This window comes from Oncorhynchus keta, chromosome 22 (assembly GCF_023373465.1).
Source record: "Oncorhynchus keta strain PuntledgeMale-10-30-2019 chromosome 22, Oket_V2, whole genome shotgun sequence".
Lineage (NCBI taxonomy): Eukaryota > Metazoa > Chordata > Actinopteri > Salmoniformes > Salmonidae > Oncorhynchus > Oncorhynchus keta.
The window spans coordinates 20,120,511-20,139,864 of NC_068442.1; the positions used below are offsets into that span (position 1 = coordinate 20,120,511).

Here is a 19,354-nt window from a genome sequence, read left to right on the forward strand (position 1 = left end):
ATTCTCTGGTATGTTGAAACCAAGACTGAACTATTTGGCATGAATGCCAAGCATTACGTCTGGAGTAAACCTAGCACCATCCCTACGGTGAAACATAATGCTGTGGGAATGATTTTCAGCAGCAGGGACTGGAAGATTGGACTTGCAGTGTTATTCCCAAGAAGACTTGAGGATGTAATTGCTGCCAAAGGTGTGCCATGGAAATTCTTACACAGGATAAGTCTATCTATCTTAAATTAATAATTGTTTATTGTCAGTGTGCTGGAGAGGTTCCAACAAACTTGATGCACCATAGTGAACATCTGTCAGGAGCTCTCTCGGGGCAGTCCCGTTAGTTCAAATGAAATGTATTTATTCAAATCAAATCAAATCAAATGTATTTATATAGCCCTTCGTACATCAGCTGATATCTCAAAGTGCTGTACAGAAACCCAGCCTAAAACCCCAAACAGCAAGCAATGCAGGTGTAGAAGCACGGTGGCTAGGAAAAACTCCCTAGAAAGGCCAAAACCTAGGAAGAAACCTAGAGAGGAACCAGGCTATGTGGGGTGGACAGTCCTCTTCTGGCTGTGCCAACATAAAGTTTTAAAAAAGCACCAACATAAAACCTTCCATCACGTTCCATCTTCTTATCACTTGTGTGATAATAATCATTACATTTTAATGTAAGCATTTACATTTTAGCTTCTATGTCAAAATGTTCTATACTCCTATTAAAGTAAGGGAAATCAACAAAGAAAAAAACAGACACTTCATAATTTCAAACCCTTCATTCTGGGTAATACAATCTAATTAGTATGGTAATACTATAATCATAATAAAGGTTATACTTCTATTAACACACACTGCAGCCCATTTGGCAATTTGGGATCCCCAACTTCCAAACAGGGATTCCAACCAAGATACAGACGCTCACTCTAGTTGTGGGGAATTATTCTTAGCAACAGTGGCAATGTATTTGGCAAGATCAGTCATATTAGAAGAGTGATCTGGGACAAAAGTTCAACATTCATCGCCAATGATTGCACAAGTGTCGTGAAGAGGGCATGACAAAACCTTCTCCCCCTCAGGAGACTGAAAAGATTTGTCATGGATCCCCAGATCCTCAAAACGTTCTACAGCTGCACCATCGAGAGCATCCTGACCGGTTACATCACCGCCTGGTATGGTAACTGCTTGGCATCTGACCGTAAGGCGCTACAGAGGGTAGTGCATACGGCCCAGTACATTACTGGGGCCAAGCTTCCTGCAATCCAGGACCTACATAATAGGTGGTGTCAGAGGAAAGCCCATAAAATTGTTAGAGACTCCAGTCACCAAAGTCAGAGACTGTTTTCTCTGCTACCGCACGTCTAGCGGAACTGGAGCACCAAGTCTAGGACAAAAAGTCTCCTTAACAGCTTCTACCCCCAACCCATAAGACTGCTGAACAATTAATCAAATGGCCACCGGACTATTACGTTGACTCCACCCACCCCTCCATTTGTTTTGTACACTGCTGCTACTCGCTGTTTATTATCTATGCATAGTCACTTCACCCCTGCCTACATGTACAAATAACCTTAAACCCGTACACCTGCACACTGACTCGGTACTGGTACCCCCTGTATATAGACTCCTTATTGTTATGTTATTGTGTTACTGCTTATTATTTTTTACCTTAGTTTATTTGGTAAATATTTTCTTAACTCTTCTTGATCTGCACTGTTGGTTAAGGGGTTTTAAGTAAGCATTTCACGGTAAGGTCTACACTTGTTGTATTTGGCGCATGTGACAAATAAAGTTTGATTTGAAGAGCCCCCTTGACCTGCCAAAAGACCTGCCAAAAGAGCCTCTCTGTTTTGCAGAGCCAATTTGCACAATTATTTTTGCATTACCAATTTTCTCTACGTTTCTAGAGATCTCCCGAATTTGGTCTTGGGCAAATGCATATTGACTTTCACAGCGATGAGAGAGAACATGTGTTACAACAGTTTCACACCAACCTTGATAAGAATGAGAATGGGGCAAGGTTAGCCCAAGCTACAATCTGGTGGCTCTCCTCACAATTTAGGGCCATAGCTCTGTCCCTAGAAGCCTTTCCAAATCGTAATTATAACTATTGATCAATTATGCAACCCAAATTTAGAAACTCCATCCTTAAGGCTAGGGGGCACTATTTTCACACCCGGATGGAAAGTGTGCCCAAAGTAAACTGCCTGCTACTCAGACCCAGAAGCCAGGATATGCATGTAATTGGTAGATTTGGATAGAAAACACTCTGATGTTTCTAAAACTGTTACAATTATGTCTGTGGGTATAACAGAACTTATTTGGCAGGAGAAACCCAGAGGACAAACCATCCAGTAATTCTTTTTAAAAGTCACTCTCTTTTCAATGGGTTTTCTATGTGGATCTAGATTGCAGTTCCTATCGCTTCCACTAGATGTCCACAGTCTTTAGAAATTGGTTGATGTTTTTCCTTTATGAAATTAAGAAGTAGGGCTGTTCAGAATGAGGGTCAAGTCTAGTGTACTGTTGTGGTTGGGGCGCGTGACCTGAAAGCAACACTTTGTTTTCATACGGTATTGAACACAGTTTATCCAATCTTACATTTGATTGATTATTTACGTTTAAAATACCTAAAGTTGGATTAGGAAAGTTGTTTGAAATGTTTGGATCAAGTTTACAGGTAATTTGTAGTCATGTTGCGCGAGTTGGAACCAGTGTTTTTCTGGATAAAATGCGCCAAATAAATGTACATTTTGGAGATATAATGACAGAATTTATCGAACAAAAGGACCATTTGTGATGTTTAATGGACAATTTGGAGTGCCAACAGAAGAAGATCTTTAAAGGTAAGGCATTAATTATATCGTTATTTCTGACTTTTGTGTCACGCCTGGCGGGTTGAAAGGTGATTTTCATGTGTTTGTTTAATGGGGTGCTGTCCTCAGATAATAGCATGGTTTGCTTTCGCCGTAAAGCCTTTTTTAAATATGACACTGTGGCTGGATTAACAAGAAGTTAATCTTTAAACCGATGTATAACACTTTTATGATTCATGAATTATTATTATTAGGAGTATTTCTGTTTTTGAATTTGGCGCGCTGCTATTTCACTGGGTGTTGTCAAATCAATCCCGTTAACGGCGCGCAAAGGGATCACTAAGAAGTTAATGCTCCACGTTGGTTCTATCACTTTAATTTAAGAACCTCAATTTAGCACACACCGACACTGGCAGAATGTACATTTACATTGACATACAATATATGCATCTTATATTTCTAGTAATAACTATTGTCATCTCTTGTGGTAATGACAGATTGGTATCTCAATGCATTCTTAGTCTAATTACTATACATTTCACAGTGTGCAGACCTCCACAATCAACCTGATACCCCAAATAACCATTTTGGATAAGCCTAAATCAATTACGGGCACGGTTGACCACCCCCCTCCATCCCAGCACTCATCCTTCTTGCGTTTCTTCATGTTCTCTTCAGATAGTGTTTCAGTTCGTCCTCCCAATGGCAAATGTTCAATGTGGATGGCCCTTAATAATGTCTCTCACCTGAGCCGCCTCTGTCCTTTACAGTGCATTATGTCTTGTCCATTTTTCTACCATTACACCAACAAGTTTGGACGGGATCTCTCTCCATGCTCACTCCTCGTGGACTCATGTTGCACTCCTGAGAGAACAGGCATGAGAGGAAAAGCATAGCTTTGACTGATATCTTCGACTGGATGCTGTGTACAGGTTGCTGGCTCAGACTCTGGTCTCACGGTAGAAGTGGTGAAAGACTATAGTTTACGCCATTGTTGGTCCCTGATCCCTTCCGTGCATCTGGACACCATCTGTGGTCACCTTCGCCATAACCTTGAGAGAAGACAACAGTTTAGATTAGGTTATTTCTGATTCAGGAAATCCAGACACATGATTTACTGTATGACAAATTATTACTACTACCAATATTCTTAATACAGATTTCTAAGACACATGTCTAAGAGATTAACAACACACAGTTGAAAGCAAAGGACACCAACAATAAGAAGAGACTTGCTTGGGCCTAGAAACACGAGCAATGGACATTAGACTGTTGGAAATCTATCCTTTGGTCTGATGAGTCCAAATTTGAGATTTCTGGTTCCAACCGTCGTGTCTTTGTGAGATGCAGAGTAGGTGAATGGATGATCTCTGCCATCGTGAAGCATGGAGGAGGAGGTGTGATGGTGTGGGGGTGCTTTGCTGGTGACACTGTCTGTGATTTATTTACAATTCAAGGCAGACTTAACCAGCATGGTTACGACAGCATTCTGCAGTGATACGCCATCCCATCTGGTTTGCGCTTAGTGGGACTATGTTTTTCAACAGGACAATGACCCAACACACCTCCAAAGTGTGTGAGGGCTATTTAACCAAGAAGGAGTGTGATGGAGTGCTGCATCAGATGACCTGGTCTTTACAATCACCCGACCTCTACCCTATTGAGATGGTTTCGGATGAGTTGGACCGCAGAGTGTAAGAAAAGCAGCCAATAAGTGCTCAGCATGTGTGGGAACTCCTTCAAGACTGTTGGAAAAGCATTCCAGGTGAAGCTTGTTGAGAGAATGCCAAGAGTGTATAAAGCTGTCATCAGGGCAAAAGGTGGTTACTTTGAAGAATCTAAAATATGAAATCGATTTAGATTTGTTGAACACTTTTTTGGTTCCATATGTGTTGTTTCATAGTTTTGATGTATTCACTATTATTCTACAATGTATAAAATAGTACAAATATAGAAGAAACATTGAATGAGTAGGTGTGTCCAAACGTTTGACCGGGACTGTGTATACATATAGTCAAATACAGCAGTTTGTAATCATCGCAGCAAAATGTGTGACCTGTTGCAATAAGAAAAGGGCAACCAGTGGCGCTGAAACACAAGTAAATGGAACCTATATTTGAATAATATCTGATTATTTATCTTCCCCTGCCATTTGTACTTATACTATTCACACATTGTAACAACACTGTACATGCAGTAGTTAATATTAATATAAAATGTCAAAAGTCTTTCTCTTTTGAAACTTTTGTGTGTTTAATGTTAATTAACTGTTAATTTGTTATTCTTTATTTCACTTGCTTTGGCAATGCAAACATTGTTTCCCATGCCAATAAAGTCACTTTGAATTGAAAACCTAAAATGGTTTTTGGCTGTCACCATTTGAGAACACTTTGAAGAACCCCTTTTGGTTCCAGGTTGACCCTTTTGGTTCTAGGTAGAATCGTTTTGGGTTCCATGGAGAACCCATCCCACAGATGGTTCTACATGGAACCCAAAAGGGTTCTTTCTACCTGTAACCAAAAAGGGTTATACTATGGGGACAGCTGGGGAACCTTTTATCTGTAGACGCAGAGAAACAGACACTAGCCACTTAAATCTTTAAATTCTTCATTCACTTTCCCTCCCCATAACGAGACAGTCCCCATGGGGCTGTAATGAATAATCATTAGCTAAAGGTCCACAAATTATTGATGTAAAATAAGCAATGATATTTTTGGGTGGTTTCTCAATGCATTGCCATTAACAAGTAACTTGCAATCCAATAAATGTCAGTGTAGCTTTCAGTTAATGAAATGGCAGAATATTAGACTGTAATGCAGGGTGGCGTTTATATCTCAATTTCCACAGAACACAATTTATAGCCTGGACTTTATTTGAAGGGAACCACAAATAATGGCAGTTAAGACATCGGGGGGATGGACAGGAGATCACATTAATGAAATTAGATAGGGCAGAGCGGTGATATACGCAGCACTCACACTGGGCAGACTCGGGTGCATGGGTGGTGGATGGATGGACACAAATACACACACATCTAGAGAAAGGCAAACTCAACGACCGCATGCTGCCGTGGCATGCTCAGCTGCTCATGGGATGGAGCTTGGCTCATATTATATATGGGTTGGCTTGTATTGGTATTGTGTGTGTGTGTGTGCTGCAGGATGCCATGGTTGGGCCTAAATTGGTGACCAGGGAGCATCCCTCTCTCTCCTCCTCTCTCCCCTCTACCTCTTCTCCTCCCTCTTCTTCTGTATCCTTTGGTTGGCTGTAGAGTGTGAGGACCTGTCACCTCATCAGGGAAACTTTCCCTATCTTGAGAACTTCTACACACACACACACACACACACACACACACACACACACACACACACACACACACACACACACACACACACACACACACACACACACACACACACACACACACACACACACACACACACACACCCCTAATCCCCCTGGTAAGAGGGAGGTGTCACTTGAGGAGGCAGCTGCAGTCGTCTGGGTGACGGCTCTCCTCAAATCAGAAACGCTCGTACCTGTCAACAGCAACCAGGCCCCCAGGCTACCGCTGTCACACACACACACACACACACACACACACACACACACACACACACACACACACACACACACACACACACACACACACACACCAAACTCACCAGGGGATGGGAGAGACGAGGAATGAGTGAGGGATGTTTCAGTTGTAGTCTGAACAGTGAGGCTGATTTCTGTCCCGACAGTGAGACCCAATTATGAGCAGTGACAGTTTGGCTGTAGTTGGTAATGTAGGTTAAGAGAGAGAGAGTGTGTGTGTGTTTGGACATGTTTAACTATTCTTGTGAGTACCAGAGCTAGGTTTAGGTTTAGGGTTAGGGATTAGGGAAAAATACAATTTTGAAGGGGACTGAATTGTGTCCTCCCACATGGTTAGCTAGCTGTACAAGACTGTGTGTGTGTGTGTGTGTGAGTGTGAGTGTGTGAGTGTGAGTGTGAGTGTGAGTGTGAGTGTGAGTGTGTGTGTGTGTGTGTGTGTGTGTGTGTGTGTGTGTGTGTGTGTGTGTGTGTGTGTGTGTGTGTGTGTGCGAGACAGGGGACATAGAGGTGCTGAACTTTTTACTATGGCAGCTCTAACAGTACTTGAGAACACCGTAGGAATCCCCAGCACTGTAATTGACTAGAATCCCAGATAAGTGTGTAGGCTCACACTGTCAAGTCCACTGTCAAAAGAGGGGGATTCTAAAAACAATAATATTACAATGTTTCTCTCTGTTTCCAAGCAAACTTGTTTAATGTATGATTACATTCAAAGTGGCCTGTCTGTCTGTCTGTCTGTCTGTCTGTCTGTCTGTCTGTCTGTCTGTCTGTCTGTCTGTCTGTCTGTCTGTCTGTCTGTCTGTCTGTCTGTCTGTCTGTCTGTCTGTCTGTCTGTCTGTCTGTCTGTCTGTCTGTCTGTCTGTCTGTCTGTCTATGTTTCCTCTAGAAGCAGGAGGCCCACCGTATGTTGCAATCAGACAAATAGCCAAAACCTCTTTCATGTGACAGTGGCTTTGTGTCTGTGTATGAAAGAGGAGTGAAGTGTTGTCAATACTGGCCCGTTCTCTCCAATCTCCTCAAACATACACAACCAATATCATGGCAACACCTCAGAATATCTCTCATCTTCCCATGTTGTCTCAATTACAAATCCACTACACATTAACATTTTTGGAGACTAACAACAACTTGTGTAAAAACAAAACAACAATATGTTTTTTGGATAGCTCATTCTTGCATGTTATAGTAATACACTATGTAGGAAACTAAAACAGAAGTTGTAGATCCCGGCAAAGATTTATTTTACAACCTGATTGACATTGTTGTGTGACATTTGAGTTATTTAGCAGATGATCTTACCCAGAGCAACTCACAGTAGTGAGTGCATACATTTTCATTCGTACTTTGCAAGTGCCATTCTTCACCAATGGAGCCACACGGAACCACTGAGGTCATAAAATCAAACAGGTTCAGTTTCGATGTAAAATATTAGTTTTGATTCATATTTTGGTTATAGTGAAACATTACTCCTTAATAGAAGCAAAGTACAGCAAGCAACTCACGATTCTAAAGTGTTCCTCAGTCTCACACACTGTCTGCCTGAAATTAGCCTCCCTTTCATATAGGACGACACTGCCCTCCAGTGACTGGGAAGAGAAGCAATCTATGAAAAAGCAGTGATCACCAACCCTGGTCCTGGGTTGGTGGACCTGGAGAGCTGCAGGGTGTGGCGGCTTTTATTCCAGCCCGGAACTAAAACAGCAGAACAATCTAAGTGGTTTCTTATGTAGTCCTTGATTTGTTGAATTAGGGTTATGATTAAACACACTCACAGAGCCCCCCCCCCTCACACACAACCTCAGATAGAGGACTCCATCCATGTCTGCAGTATGAGAGATTTAACTAGTTGTTAGTATTGACAACGTCCCGTTGCTGTGACGACAGCCTCTCCATGCACTCCAATCTGAGCTGGACATTTTCTATTGATCCCTGGCAGGACCTCCATCGGCAGCTCTAAGATTTTTACGAACCTGTCACTCCCTGCCATCGATCAACATGTCCTTCATCTGATCCTTAATTATATGCAAAGATAAAAGATTTTCTCATTATTGTGTTTAATCTAATGAAAGCAGCGCGCTACGGTAGGGGCCAGTTCAGAGGTCCTGGGACTATTGGCCCCGGAGGGCAGTGCTATGGGGTGAAGTTTTTAATTAGACAGAGTAATGGGATTCAGACAGAGAGACTCAGATGTCTTTAGAGCGAGAGGTTGGACAGGCATGGAAGGCTGTTTAATAGAACGCCCGGTCACAGCCTCTAACCTTTATTGACTGCGTCTCACAGCTTATCACGGTTTAGCATCAGGCTCAGCATCAATAACCCAAAACTATGTAGGGACCAGAGAGATTGGAATCTGTGCTCAGCTGTTCAGAGAGATGAGCACCAAACCACAAGTGATGTAGATATTCATGCTATGAAGGGGTCTGGAGCCAGTGTCTGTATAGCCAATCATATTTCACTACTAGGGGGGGTTCAATGATTTAATGCACCACTATTAAAGAGCTGGCTTTTTGGGGGCCACTTTGAGTAGTTTCTCTCTCTCTTTCTCTTTTTACATGTCTTTCTAGCTATATATCTCCCTCTCTCTCTTTCCCACTTTTCTTTAGTGCTCTCTAGAGTAACATTGACACCTTTATCCAGGAACTGTGTAAATTGATAACCATGCATAAGGCATAAAATCACTTAAAAGTGAGTGGCTGGAGAGAACATTTCTAAAAGCCATAACTGCGTTTTGGACAGACTCAATAATCTGAATGCTGATACATTTATTTGATGATATTTAACCTCCTGATCCTTAATTTTCCACAAAGGTTTTGTTTCAGTTTTTCATGAATCATCATTTAAAAGCCTTCAGCCTGCTACTCAGACCCTAAACCACATGGAAATGAGGCACATTCATTTGAGTTTGATAGAGAGGGGACAGTAAACAGGTTTATTATTGTCTCAATCAAGCCTAGACATATTTATGTACTTGTCACATTATAAAGGTTTGGATGTGAAATGTTTTACTGATGCCAAAGCCACTGTTAGATGAGAGTTGACTTTGATGTATTCTGAACACTCAAGGCACAGGCACATTTTCAGTCAAGTGCAGATGAGATGTTAAAATGAACACACCATGCAAGCTGTTTCTCTAGAGAACATTGTCATTGAATATTAAACCCGAAATCACATCTGTCCTTAAAATACAATGTAAACATTGAGTTTACCCCTAGTAGTACAGAGGATGCCTATGTAGCCTATTTTTGAGTGAATTGGGGGCCAATTGACAGAGAGCTGAGCAATACCACCACCTGGTAATTTAAGGAATTGTTCTGACTCTTCCATCAAAAATAATTAGAAAAAAAACGAGTTTGCGTAATATTGAGGGGTGACTCAGGATGGAACATAGGTAGGTCTGATGTCTGCTGGTTTATCCAGCTGTCAAAACACAGACAGTTCCAGACAGACAGACAGACAGACAGACAGACAGACAGACAGACAGACAGACAGACAGACAGACAGACAGACAGACAGACAGACAGACAGACAGACAGACAGACAGACAGACAGACACACACACACACACACACACACACACACACACACACACACACACACACACACACAATGAGAAACTGAAGCATATTTTTTCATCAAGTTCTGACTGCATTGCATTAAAAAAAACATGAATAAATGTGTCCATTTTTGTAAATTATTGTGATTTAAATTATTAATTACATGTGATTTAAATTTGACCTGCCTGTCATCTTCATCTCTTCCTTCAGGTCAGAACTACCATGACCCCAGAATGCTGAAAGGGCCGGCGTTCAGTTTTGGGATGCGTCACCAACAGCTCAGCTCAGACCGCTCCCCAGGGCCGGCGTTCAGTTTTGGGATGCGTCACCAACAGCTCAGCTCAGACCGCTCCCCAGGGCCGGCGTTCAGTTTTGGGATGCGTCACCAACAGCTCAGCTCAGACCGCTCCCCAGGGCCGGCGTTCAGTTTTGGGATGCGTCACCAACAGCTCAGCTCAGACCGCTCCCCAGGGCCGGCGTTCAGTTTTGGGATGCGTCACCAACAGCTCAGCTCAGACCGCTCCCCAGGGCCGGCGTTCAGTTTTGGGATGCGCCACCAACAGCTCAGCTCAGACCGTTCCCCAGGGCCGGCGTTCAGTTTTGGGATGCGTCACCAACAGCTCAGCTCAGACCGCTCCCCAGGGCCGGCGTTCAGTTTTGGGATGCGTCACCAACAGCTCAGCTCAGACCGCTCCCCAGGGCCGGCGTTCAGTTTTGGGATGCGTCACCAACAGCTCAGCTCAGACCGTTCCCCAGGGCCGGCGTTCAGTTTTGGGATGCGTCACCAACAGCTCAGCTCAGACCGCTCCCCAGGGCCGGCGTTCAGTTTTGGGATGCGTCACCAACAGCTCAGCTCAGACCGCTCCCCAGGGCCGGCGTTCAGTTTTGGGATGCGTCACCAACAGCTCAGCTCAGACCGTTCCCCAGGGCCAGCGTACTTGGTTCCCTCCAACATCACCAGGATTGGACATGACGGGGCCCCTTCATACTCCCTCTAACAGCCGCCCCAATGACCCCCAGCTGTTCCAAACCCCTGGAGCTGGTCAGTAACACACACACACACAAGCATGCTCAAAACTCACACAGTGTCCCTCATAAATTACACACACATACAGACTCAAGACATATAATATGAAACTGTGTTCTTACTGTCTGTTCGGTGTTTCAGGTCGCTACTCCACTGAGAGGTCGGGGCAGTCTGCATATTAATCTGCCCCTGCCTACTCCCTGTCTGATTGGAGCAAAGGCTTCTGCAACTACCAGACCCCAGGTAACATCAGGTAACATCCTCTTCAATAATGATAACAGTCCAACACTGTGCTCTTTAGAGACATGGAGTAGAATGCTGGCTGCAGAATTTTAGAATGTGATCGAAGGAGACTGTTCGATGAAGACTGAGAGAATGTGTTAGAACTGTGGAATAGAATGTTGGTGTACTTACGGAATGTGATTGCGTCCTTTCGCTCAGGCCCTGCTGCTTACATGCAGCTCTCTGTGCTGGGGCCTGCCACCGTCAACAAAACCTCCGCCCCTAACTTCTCCCTCCGAGGATGCAGCAAGATGGTCAGTTTCCACGAGGACCTGCAGAAGGTAGATCTGACATGTCGAATACAGACTCTTCCAAATGGAAATCTCACCTGTCCTCTTTATTGAAGATGAACAGATTGAGTCAATAGGCCTATCGATAAGCCTATCGTTCATTGTATCTTCCCTCACACTTCTTCCCTGTGTTTTCACCTGTCCCTGGCCCAGGGACATTCAGAGTGGTGGACCCCTGCACCTACAAACACAAGCCCCCCCACTACAGCATGACAGGATGCAACAGCATGCCTGGAGACACCACCATGACACCAGGCCCGGAGCTCACCACCCTGAACAGGCAAGTCACCCCATCATACCCATATCACTCTTATATTTCTGTTATGCAATGATTAACATCTTAAAATAAAAAATATGCAAAGTGTTTTTCTACCCACTGTTGCATCGGTAGTGTCCTAGCTGCCCATCTTCCATTGGTAGGTGACCTTCACCAGGATCAAACCTCCAAGCTTCACTTTCAGAATTCATCATTCCGAGTTCATCGCTCCACTCACCGTGGACGTGGTGTAATAGGAACTCTCCTCCCTTCCTTCTTCCATTTCCTCCACCCCTTATCCCAGCAATAAATAAAGCAGCATCAAACTGCTCTGCACTGAAGAAAGCAGTTACTTGTGCCTTATTGTTATGTATTGCGTATGCTGCATTGAGTAAAATGATGCTGACAAGCTAACCCGACAATCACATATTGGGGGGGGGGTGTACATTACTGTATTTATACTTCAGTTATCACTTTTCAACAGGATACGTTTCTGTTTTAAGGTGCACATATTTTACCACGTGAGATTCAGTTTGATATCAGGCCAAAGGTTTGTGACCACTTTCAGTATTACAATTAATATAAACTATCTAGTAGTATGTCTTTTACCCAGTACCAAATATGTGGTTTGATATCACATTGATCTGACATGATTTTCACAACAAAATTACTTATGTTCACTCACTTTGATGTCATCTAAAATAGCCAACCTGTCAAAATGTGGTAATCAATCAATAAAGAAATGTTCAACAATGACAATTAATGCACTTTTTTCACTCATTGAAAAAGAAACCATGGGTGTAATCGTTAGTCCAAACAGTTTGAAAACGAGTTTCTATTAGGAAAGTTCACGAAGGTCCCCAACGAATGGTCCCTTCCCGTTTCGCTTCTTTGCAACATAATCTAGCCAATCAGAAACGAGAATTCGACAACCCTGCGGTATAATGAGGTATTATAGGAACGTTGGCGATAATAGAAACAGCATTGTGGGCCTTCACGCGTCAGCGTTGCATAGAAACAGACTTTCTCTATGGAAGCCGTTGCTACAAGAACATTAACATATATACTCAGGCAATAATAGGAACAGCCACGTTAAAAAGTGGGCCTTCACGCGTCAGCGTTGCATAGAAACATACTTTCTCTATGGAGGCCGTTGCTACAAGAACATTAATATATATTTTCAGGCAATAATAGGAACAGCCACGTTAAAAAGTGGGCCTTCACGCGTCAGCGTTGCATAGAAACAGACTTTCTCTATAGAAGCCGTTGCTAAAAGACGATGAATATATATTTTCAGGCAATAATAGGAACAGCCACGTCAAAAGGGGGGCCTTCAAGCGTCTGCGTTGCATAGAAACAAACATTCTCTATCGAAGCTGTTGTTACAAGAACATGCTAGCTAACTAGCTACAATATGTTTACGTTTTTCCATCGATAGCTACGTTAATGTTTTGATGCTTATTCTGCTCGACCATTGACAGCTAAATAGGGTTGTTAGATATAGCCAAACATATCAAATGTCCCTGACTGGATGTAACGTTAAGCATTAGCTACATTTTATCTACAGTTAACTAGTTAGATAAGTCAAGTAGCCACTGGCTAGGTAACCAACGAGTTGAAAACATAACGTTACCCGTTTCGCTAGTTTAGCTAATAAGTTAGTTTAGACATATGACTTCGACTGGGGTTGAGTCATATTTTAAGTGAATAACTTAACAGTTACATGCCAATGTGTGACGCGATAACGTTAAGCGGTTTAATTTAGCTAGCTCAGGAGCTAGCGTTAGTGTAATCACAGACTAAGTGTAGTCGGTCATCTTGTTCCTAGCTAAAGTTAGCTAGCTACCTAGTTAGAAGTTAACTAAGCCGCTGTGCGACGCAGCTGATTTCCCCATCCCGAAGGAAGGATGGCAAGCGACGCCAATGGCATTCCTGAACTGGACCAAGATAAATATGATGCAGATGAACAAGTGAAGATCATCTGCCTTGGGGACAGTGCAGTGGGAAAATCCAAGTACGGAGATAGGGTGCATGCCAGCTACCTCTTGTCACTGCAAATTCACCTCAAAGATGATAGTGCATACTTTTTGTGACCCAGGAGATGTTAAACACCTGCCTCTTGTTGTATTTCAGGTTGATGGAGAGGTTCCTGATTGATGGATAGTATCCTTTCTCATCTATTCCTTCTGTAATTGGTTTTTGAGTCACATGAAGACATTCATCAGTGTTTTGGGTTGATGTAGTTAAGTGTTGCCTAGTGTTAATGGCAGTAAATGGAGAGAAACCCAATGCCTTCATGCAGTGACCGATTTGGCTTGTAATTGGTTGGTCATCCAGCATGCCGACATGCCTTTTGACCAGCAATGTTACCATATGCTGTAGCTACTGTACAGCTAGTTTACAATGTTGTTTATTCTTTTCCTTAACTTGTTCTCCAGTCGTCCCCAGCAGCTGTCAACCTATGCTCTGACACTCTACAAATACAATACCACCATTGACAGAAAGGCTGTATTAGTAGGTATGTTTATGAATGGTTTCCTTATCAAAATGTCTGATTTAGACTGAGTTGTTAAGGCTATAAAATAATCAGCTGGTTTTAAGTAAACCAATCTGTTATTGCTTTAAACCATAATCCTGTTCTGTTATCTGGTTGCCATGCTATCTGTTTGGTTGCCTTCAGCTGTGTTTGTGATTATGTCTGCCCCAAAGACTTCTGGGATACTGCTGGACAGGAGCGGTTCCAGAGCATGCATCCCTCGTACTACCACAAAGCTCACGCCTGTATCATGGTAAGACTTCATGCTAGATTCTAAGACGATACTACTACAAGGCTTGCACTTATGTCTCAGCCTGTATCATTTACTGTACCTGGGTTTGTTAGGTGTTTGACGTGCAGAGGAAGATCACCTATAAGAACCTGACCAATTGGTACACAGAGCTGAGAGAGTACAGGCCTGAGATCCCCTGTGTTGTGGTGGCTAACAAGATAGATGGTGAGTCCAGCCAGACAGGCTTATTCTTTAATGTTTTATTTCCTTCCCACTTTATTTTTTACTCGGTTGTCTCTATTGTTTGCAGCTGATATGAAGGTGACCCAGAGGAACTTTAACTTTGCCAAGAAGCAGGGACTTCCTTTGTACTTTGTATCAGCTGCTGATGGGACCAATGTGGTCAAGGTGAGGATGGACAACACTGACCTCCTTAATTACACACCATATACTCTGTCTGTATACTGTATTCCCATGCTTAACAAAAAAAAAGGGAACAAAAGTTCTGTGTTCTGAAAATGTATCCTAGATGTTTAAGGAAACGATCAAAATGGCGATGTCGTACAAGCAGAACTCTAGTGACTTCATGGATGAAGTGATGCGGGAGCTAGAGGTACATGTTTCCCTCTGGATATAAGCACTGATAATATATCCCCTCTTATTTATTTTGCTGTTTCACTCTCCACAGTTACCTGCAGCTATTTGACTGACAGTTGCTCTGTCATTAGAATTAATCTATTCGGTGCACATTGAACAGAAAATGATAATACATTTGGTCTTAGTGTTTAGGCTCTGATCTTCAGGGTGCTCCCCACCCAAGGAAGTGCTCAGGTATTGAATTGGATCATAGCCTAGCTAGGGGTAAGGACCAAAAACAGGCTGGGGTGGTGATGGGGAAAAGTCTGCAGATAATGTGTAATACACAGCTACTGGAGGTCCATTTTAGAGTCTAAGGGTTATATTCAATCCGTAGCACTAAAGATCTGCTTTCTAGCGCAATTTATAATTAAAAGCAATGTTGGCTGCATTCATGGTAAGTGCTGCATATGTCGGCTCAATGGGAAATGACATTTTACATTTTTAGCGAACAATCTAACGCTTCAGTGATACAGATTGATTAGAGCCCTAAAAGACTGCACTTAAGCTACTCCTTTCCTGAAATGCATCATGTAACCTTTATTTAACTAGACAAGTCAGTTACGAACAAATTCTTGTTTACAATGATGGCCTACTGGGGAACAGTGGGTTAACTGCCTTGTTCAGGGGTAGAACGACAGATTTTTACTTTGTCAGCTTGGGGATTTGATTCAGCAACCTTTCAGTTACTAGTCCAATGCTCTAACCACTAGGCTACCTGCCGCCCCATCATCCTCTATCTGCGGAAGACCATTTCCCATCGACAACCAGCTCCCTAAATAAAAAATATATAAAACAAACTTTTTGTGATTCTGTATGAAAAGCTCAATATAAAATAAATGTATTATAATTATTATGATGTATTTTTTGTTCATCCCCGGCCTGCAGAACTTTGAGCTGGAGCAGAACAAGGATTTGTCGTTACAGACGGCTCAGAAGGGACTGAAACCAGAGAGCTCGGAGTCTGTCTGACTGGATGTTGATGTGGATACATTATCCTCACGTTATCTTTACATTATACTGACGTTGTGAACACAAGCTCTGATTTGGACTACAGTGCAGCTATGGACACTGGATATGTTATCCAGATAGTGTTGACATTTTACTAGTCTACCCTGGGAGAGCCTTGCTCCTGAATACCTGACGTTGTGGATATGTTATATTCATATTATTCTCACTTTGTGGACATGTTATCCTTCCATTCTCCTCACGTGTGTATTTTATGCCATGAGAGAGCCATGCTTCTGTGGGACTGATGCTATGGAAATGCTAACATTTGACCCATATAATAATAGTGACCTGTGAGAACTGGGGAAATCTATTGATGTGAGAACAAACATACTGTAGGAAACATGTTGTCAGGCTGGTGAAATGTCTGCCAAAGTGTGTGAAGCAGGCTTGTTATTTGAGGTGAACTAGAATGTGAAGCTTTGTAAAATGTGGGGCACACACAATACTTTCCTATTTGGGCTATTTTTGGAGAGCAAAGTGAAACTGTGAATGTGAACTTTCTTTGCCACTTGTGATTTTGTCATCAGCTTTTGCTCTCTGAGGCTTTTACATGAGGATTTGTTCAATGTAAGGTGATAGTGGGGTACATGTATGTAAAGGCTGCTGTCGTTGCTCTTAAGTGCTACAATGTAAAGCCAGAGCTTTTATGCCATGTCTTTTAATGTATTTTAAACAATGAATGTACCTTGTAACCATGTGACGGCACTAGCGACTGTTAGATATTATTTCAGTGTGGTTTCATACCTCAATACTTGCTACCTGACATGGCTAGGCTGCATCAATGTCACCAGTAATTCATTCCAGTGCATTTATCGATCAATGTACAAGTTAGATATACGTGTGTGTGTGTATATATATGATAGTCAACTGGAATTGTTGCAGAAGTACTGAAGATAGCTCAGAACTACAATGACTGACCACTTCTGAGAGGTTCACAATCTAGGTGTAGTAGAACTCTAAGGACTGTATTCTGTCACTGAAGTGTTAGAATGCCTTCACATTTAAATCACTCTGAACTCCTGCAATATGGATTGAATAGAGCCCTTAATGTTCTGTGTGGAAAATCCACATTTAAAAAAAATCTGTATGATATCCTATGAACTGTGATTAAAAAAAGGATAATTTCAAGACATACTATGTCTATTTGATGTGCTTCCCTCAGGGTATTAACCCTGGTTATTAGTGGAATTTCAACCCCCTTCAAGAAATAAACATTTTATAATCACAGCTCAAATGTACACAATAAATTATTTGGAAATTCTGTACTGACTACTGTGAAACTAGAGCCACACGGCAGCAATTCTCCAGCAGAGGGCCTCAGTTTTCCTCGGGAAAGACTCCGGTCACAACTGACATGGCAGTTGGCACATCTAAAGCTCTGGCCAAAGTAGATCTCAGCAATGAGGAGCTGATACACAGGATTCATGTTTTTAATTATAAATGTATTACATAATATAACAAACATATATCTCTGTGGTGGAGCTATCACAGCTGTGGACCTGCCTCAGCCTCACTACCCTGCCACCCTTCCCTATCTGTTCCCTTATGGATGATAAGAGAACCAGGGTGAAAAGGGTTCAACTGATCTTGTAAATCATGGGACTGACCATAAAGTGTGTTTTTGTTTCCATTATTGTTATTTTCCAGAAATCTACTCAATGGCCAGTGGCCACTGTATTCTCTCTTATTTTCCAGTCTGTCTGCCCGCTTCTGCCCTGACCCCTTTCAGTACGGTGTGTTTGGGAGTAGACATGGTTGCTCCCCATCTTCACCTTCAGATGCTAGTTAGAGGCAGGTAGCCTATATCTCTCTCTCTGCAGACTAATGAGGCTATTTTAATTTCAACAGCAAAAACATTTACACTTGAGTATGCCCTTCCTGTATCTGAGATGACACAGAACTGTATCTTAAAATCCTGGCCTCACCAATAGTCACAGTAACACTGTCTAGCAAAAATCTGTACATCTATAGCACCAAAGTGAACGCTACTATTTTATTCTAGTTAGCTAGCAATCTGACCTTTCACATTTTCACCTCCTACCACATTTGACACATATGCTGTCAGGATTAATCCAACAATGCTAAACTACTGAATAATATGAATCTACTGAGGTTGTCATTAAGCCAGTGTTCATCATTAGTTTCAGCCAGGCTACAGTTCTGTGTGGAGTTCAGTGTCTTTGAGGAAGATGGAGAGCCGGGATGCCTGGGGGATCAAGAGGAGGGGAGGTTTAGATGGGCCAGGCAAGGCCCAGACATAGCCTGTGATAGATCCACCATGTTAAACTTCACAGTGCAAACAAGGAGAAAATCAACAATGAAAGAAAAACCCTTTGAATGATGATAAGATCACTAGATCCAGTGGTGGGTCTACCAGATACCCTCTCACCGTGTAGATTTGTGCTTTGTTGATTAGAAAAGAAGATGAAGTCGACCGTACAGAGAAACTCATTGGTGTGAATGAAGTGTCTGCCTCACCTTTCTGTGTCCCGCAGCATGGGTTTGCATCTGTATAGGCTACCTGTGGTAAACCTACTAAGGGGTCCAACTAGGTTCTCTCTTACTGACGTGTTTTCTAACCAGGAAAGCAACTGGAGTCCAAACTGCACTGTGTGTGTGTGAGTGCATGTGCATGCCGGCGTGTGCGTTGTACAGCATGTGTGTATATATGAGCTGTGTGTTTAAACCCATGTCAGCATCTCTCAGCATCAGTTAGACAAGCTATACAACCTTCATCACATTTAAACCAAGCAATACTTTGATACCTTGTCTCAAAATAGATATAGAAATGGTAATAATGCAAAGCTCATCAAATCTGGTCATTTTTCAGGATATATATATATATATATATATATATATATTCCTTTACAAAACATTAAAAAATGACTGGAGTTCCACTCCAAAAATGTTGTGCACACACAGTGGAGAAGCTAAATGAATGTCTGTAGTTCTCAAGATTCCCAGGAGATGGCACCATATTACTGAGTAACAGCTCAACAACTTCCAAACTAAGGTAGTCCTATTAAGGAAAATACACCATTGAAAGTTTTTTGTTATTTTTTGGCACGTTTTTCCCTCTTTGTTTCTTTTTTTTGTCGGTCCTCTTCAAAATCACCTCATCAT

General features: G+C 42.3%; 1 protein-coding gene and 1 long non-coding RNA gene across 2 annotated transcripts; one reads left to right on the forward strand and one right to left on the reverse strand.

The window, feature by feature from the left end:
* Positions 1-268: 268 nt before the first annotated feature.
* Positions 269-12,638, reverse strand: LOC118401146 (uncharacterized). Its single transcript, XR_008075429.1, has 3 exons — positions 12,502-12,638; positions 11,403-11,542; positions 269-3,859 (listed from the first exon to the last, which is right to left on the reverse strand). It is a non-coding gene; the product is annotated as an uncharacterized LOC118401146 (long non-coding RNA).
* A 372-nt stretch (positions 12,639-13,010) lies between these two features.
* On the forward strand, positions 13,011-17,492 carry rabl2 (RAB, member of RAS oncogene family-like 2). The gene is made up of 8 exons (XM_035798420.2): positions 13,011-13,830; positions 13,950-13,979; positions 14,255-14,334; positions 14,526-14,605; positions 14,698-14,809; positions 14,895-14,992; positions 15,114-15,197; positions 16,109-17,492. The coding sequence occupies exons 1-8, from the start codon at positions 13,724-13,726 to the stop codon at positions 16,190-16,192; spliced, it is 675 nt and encodes a 224-aa protein (XP_035654313.1). The 5' UTR covers positions 13,011-13,723; the 3' UTR covers positions 16,193-17,492.
* The last annotated feature ends 1,862 nt before the right edge of the window (positions 17,493-19,354 follow it).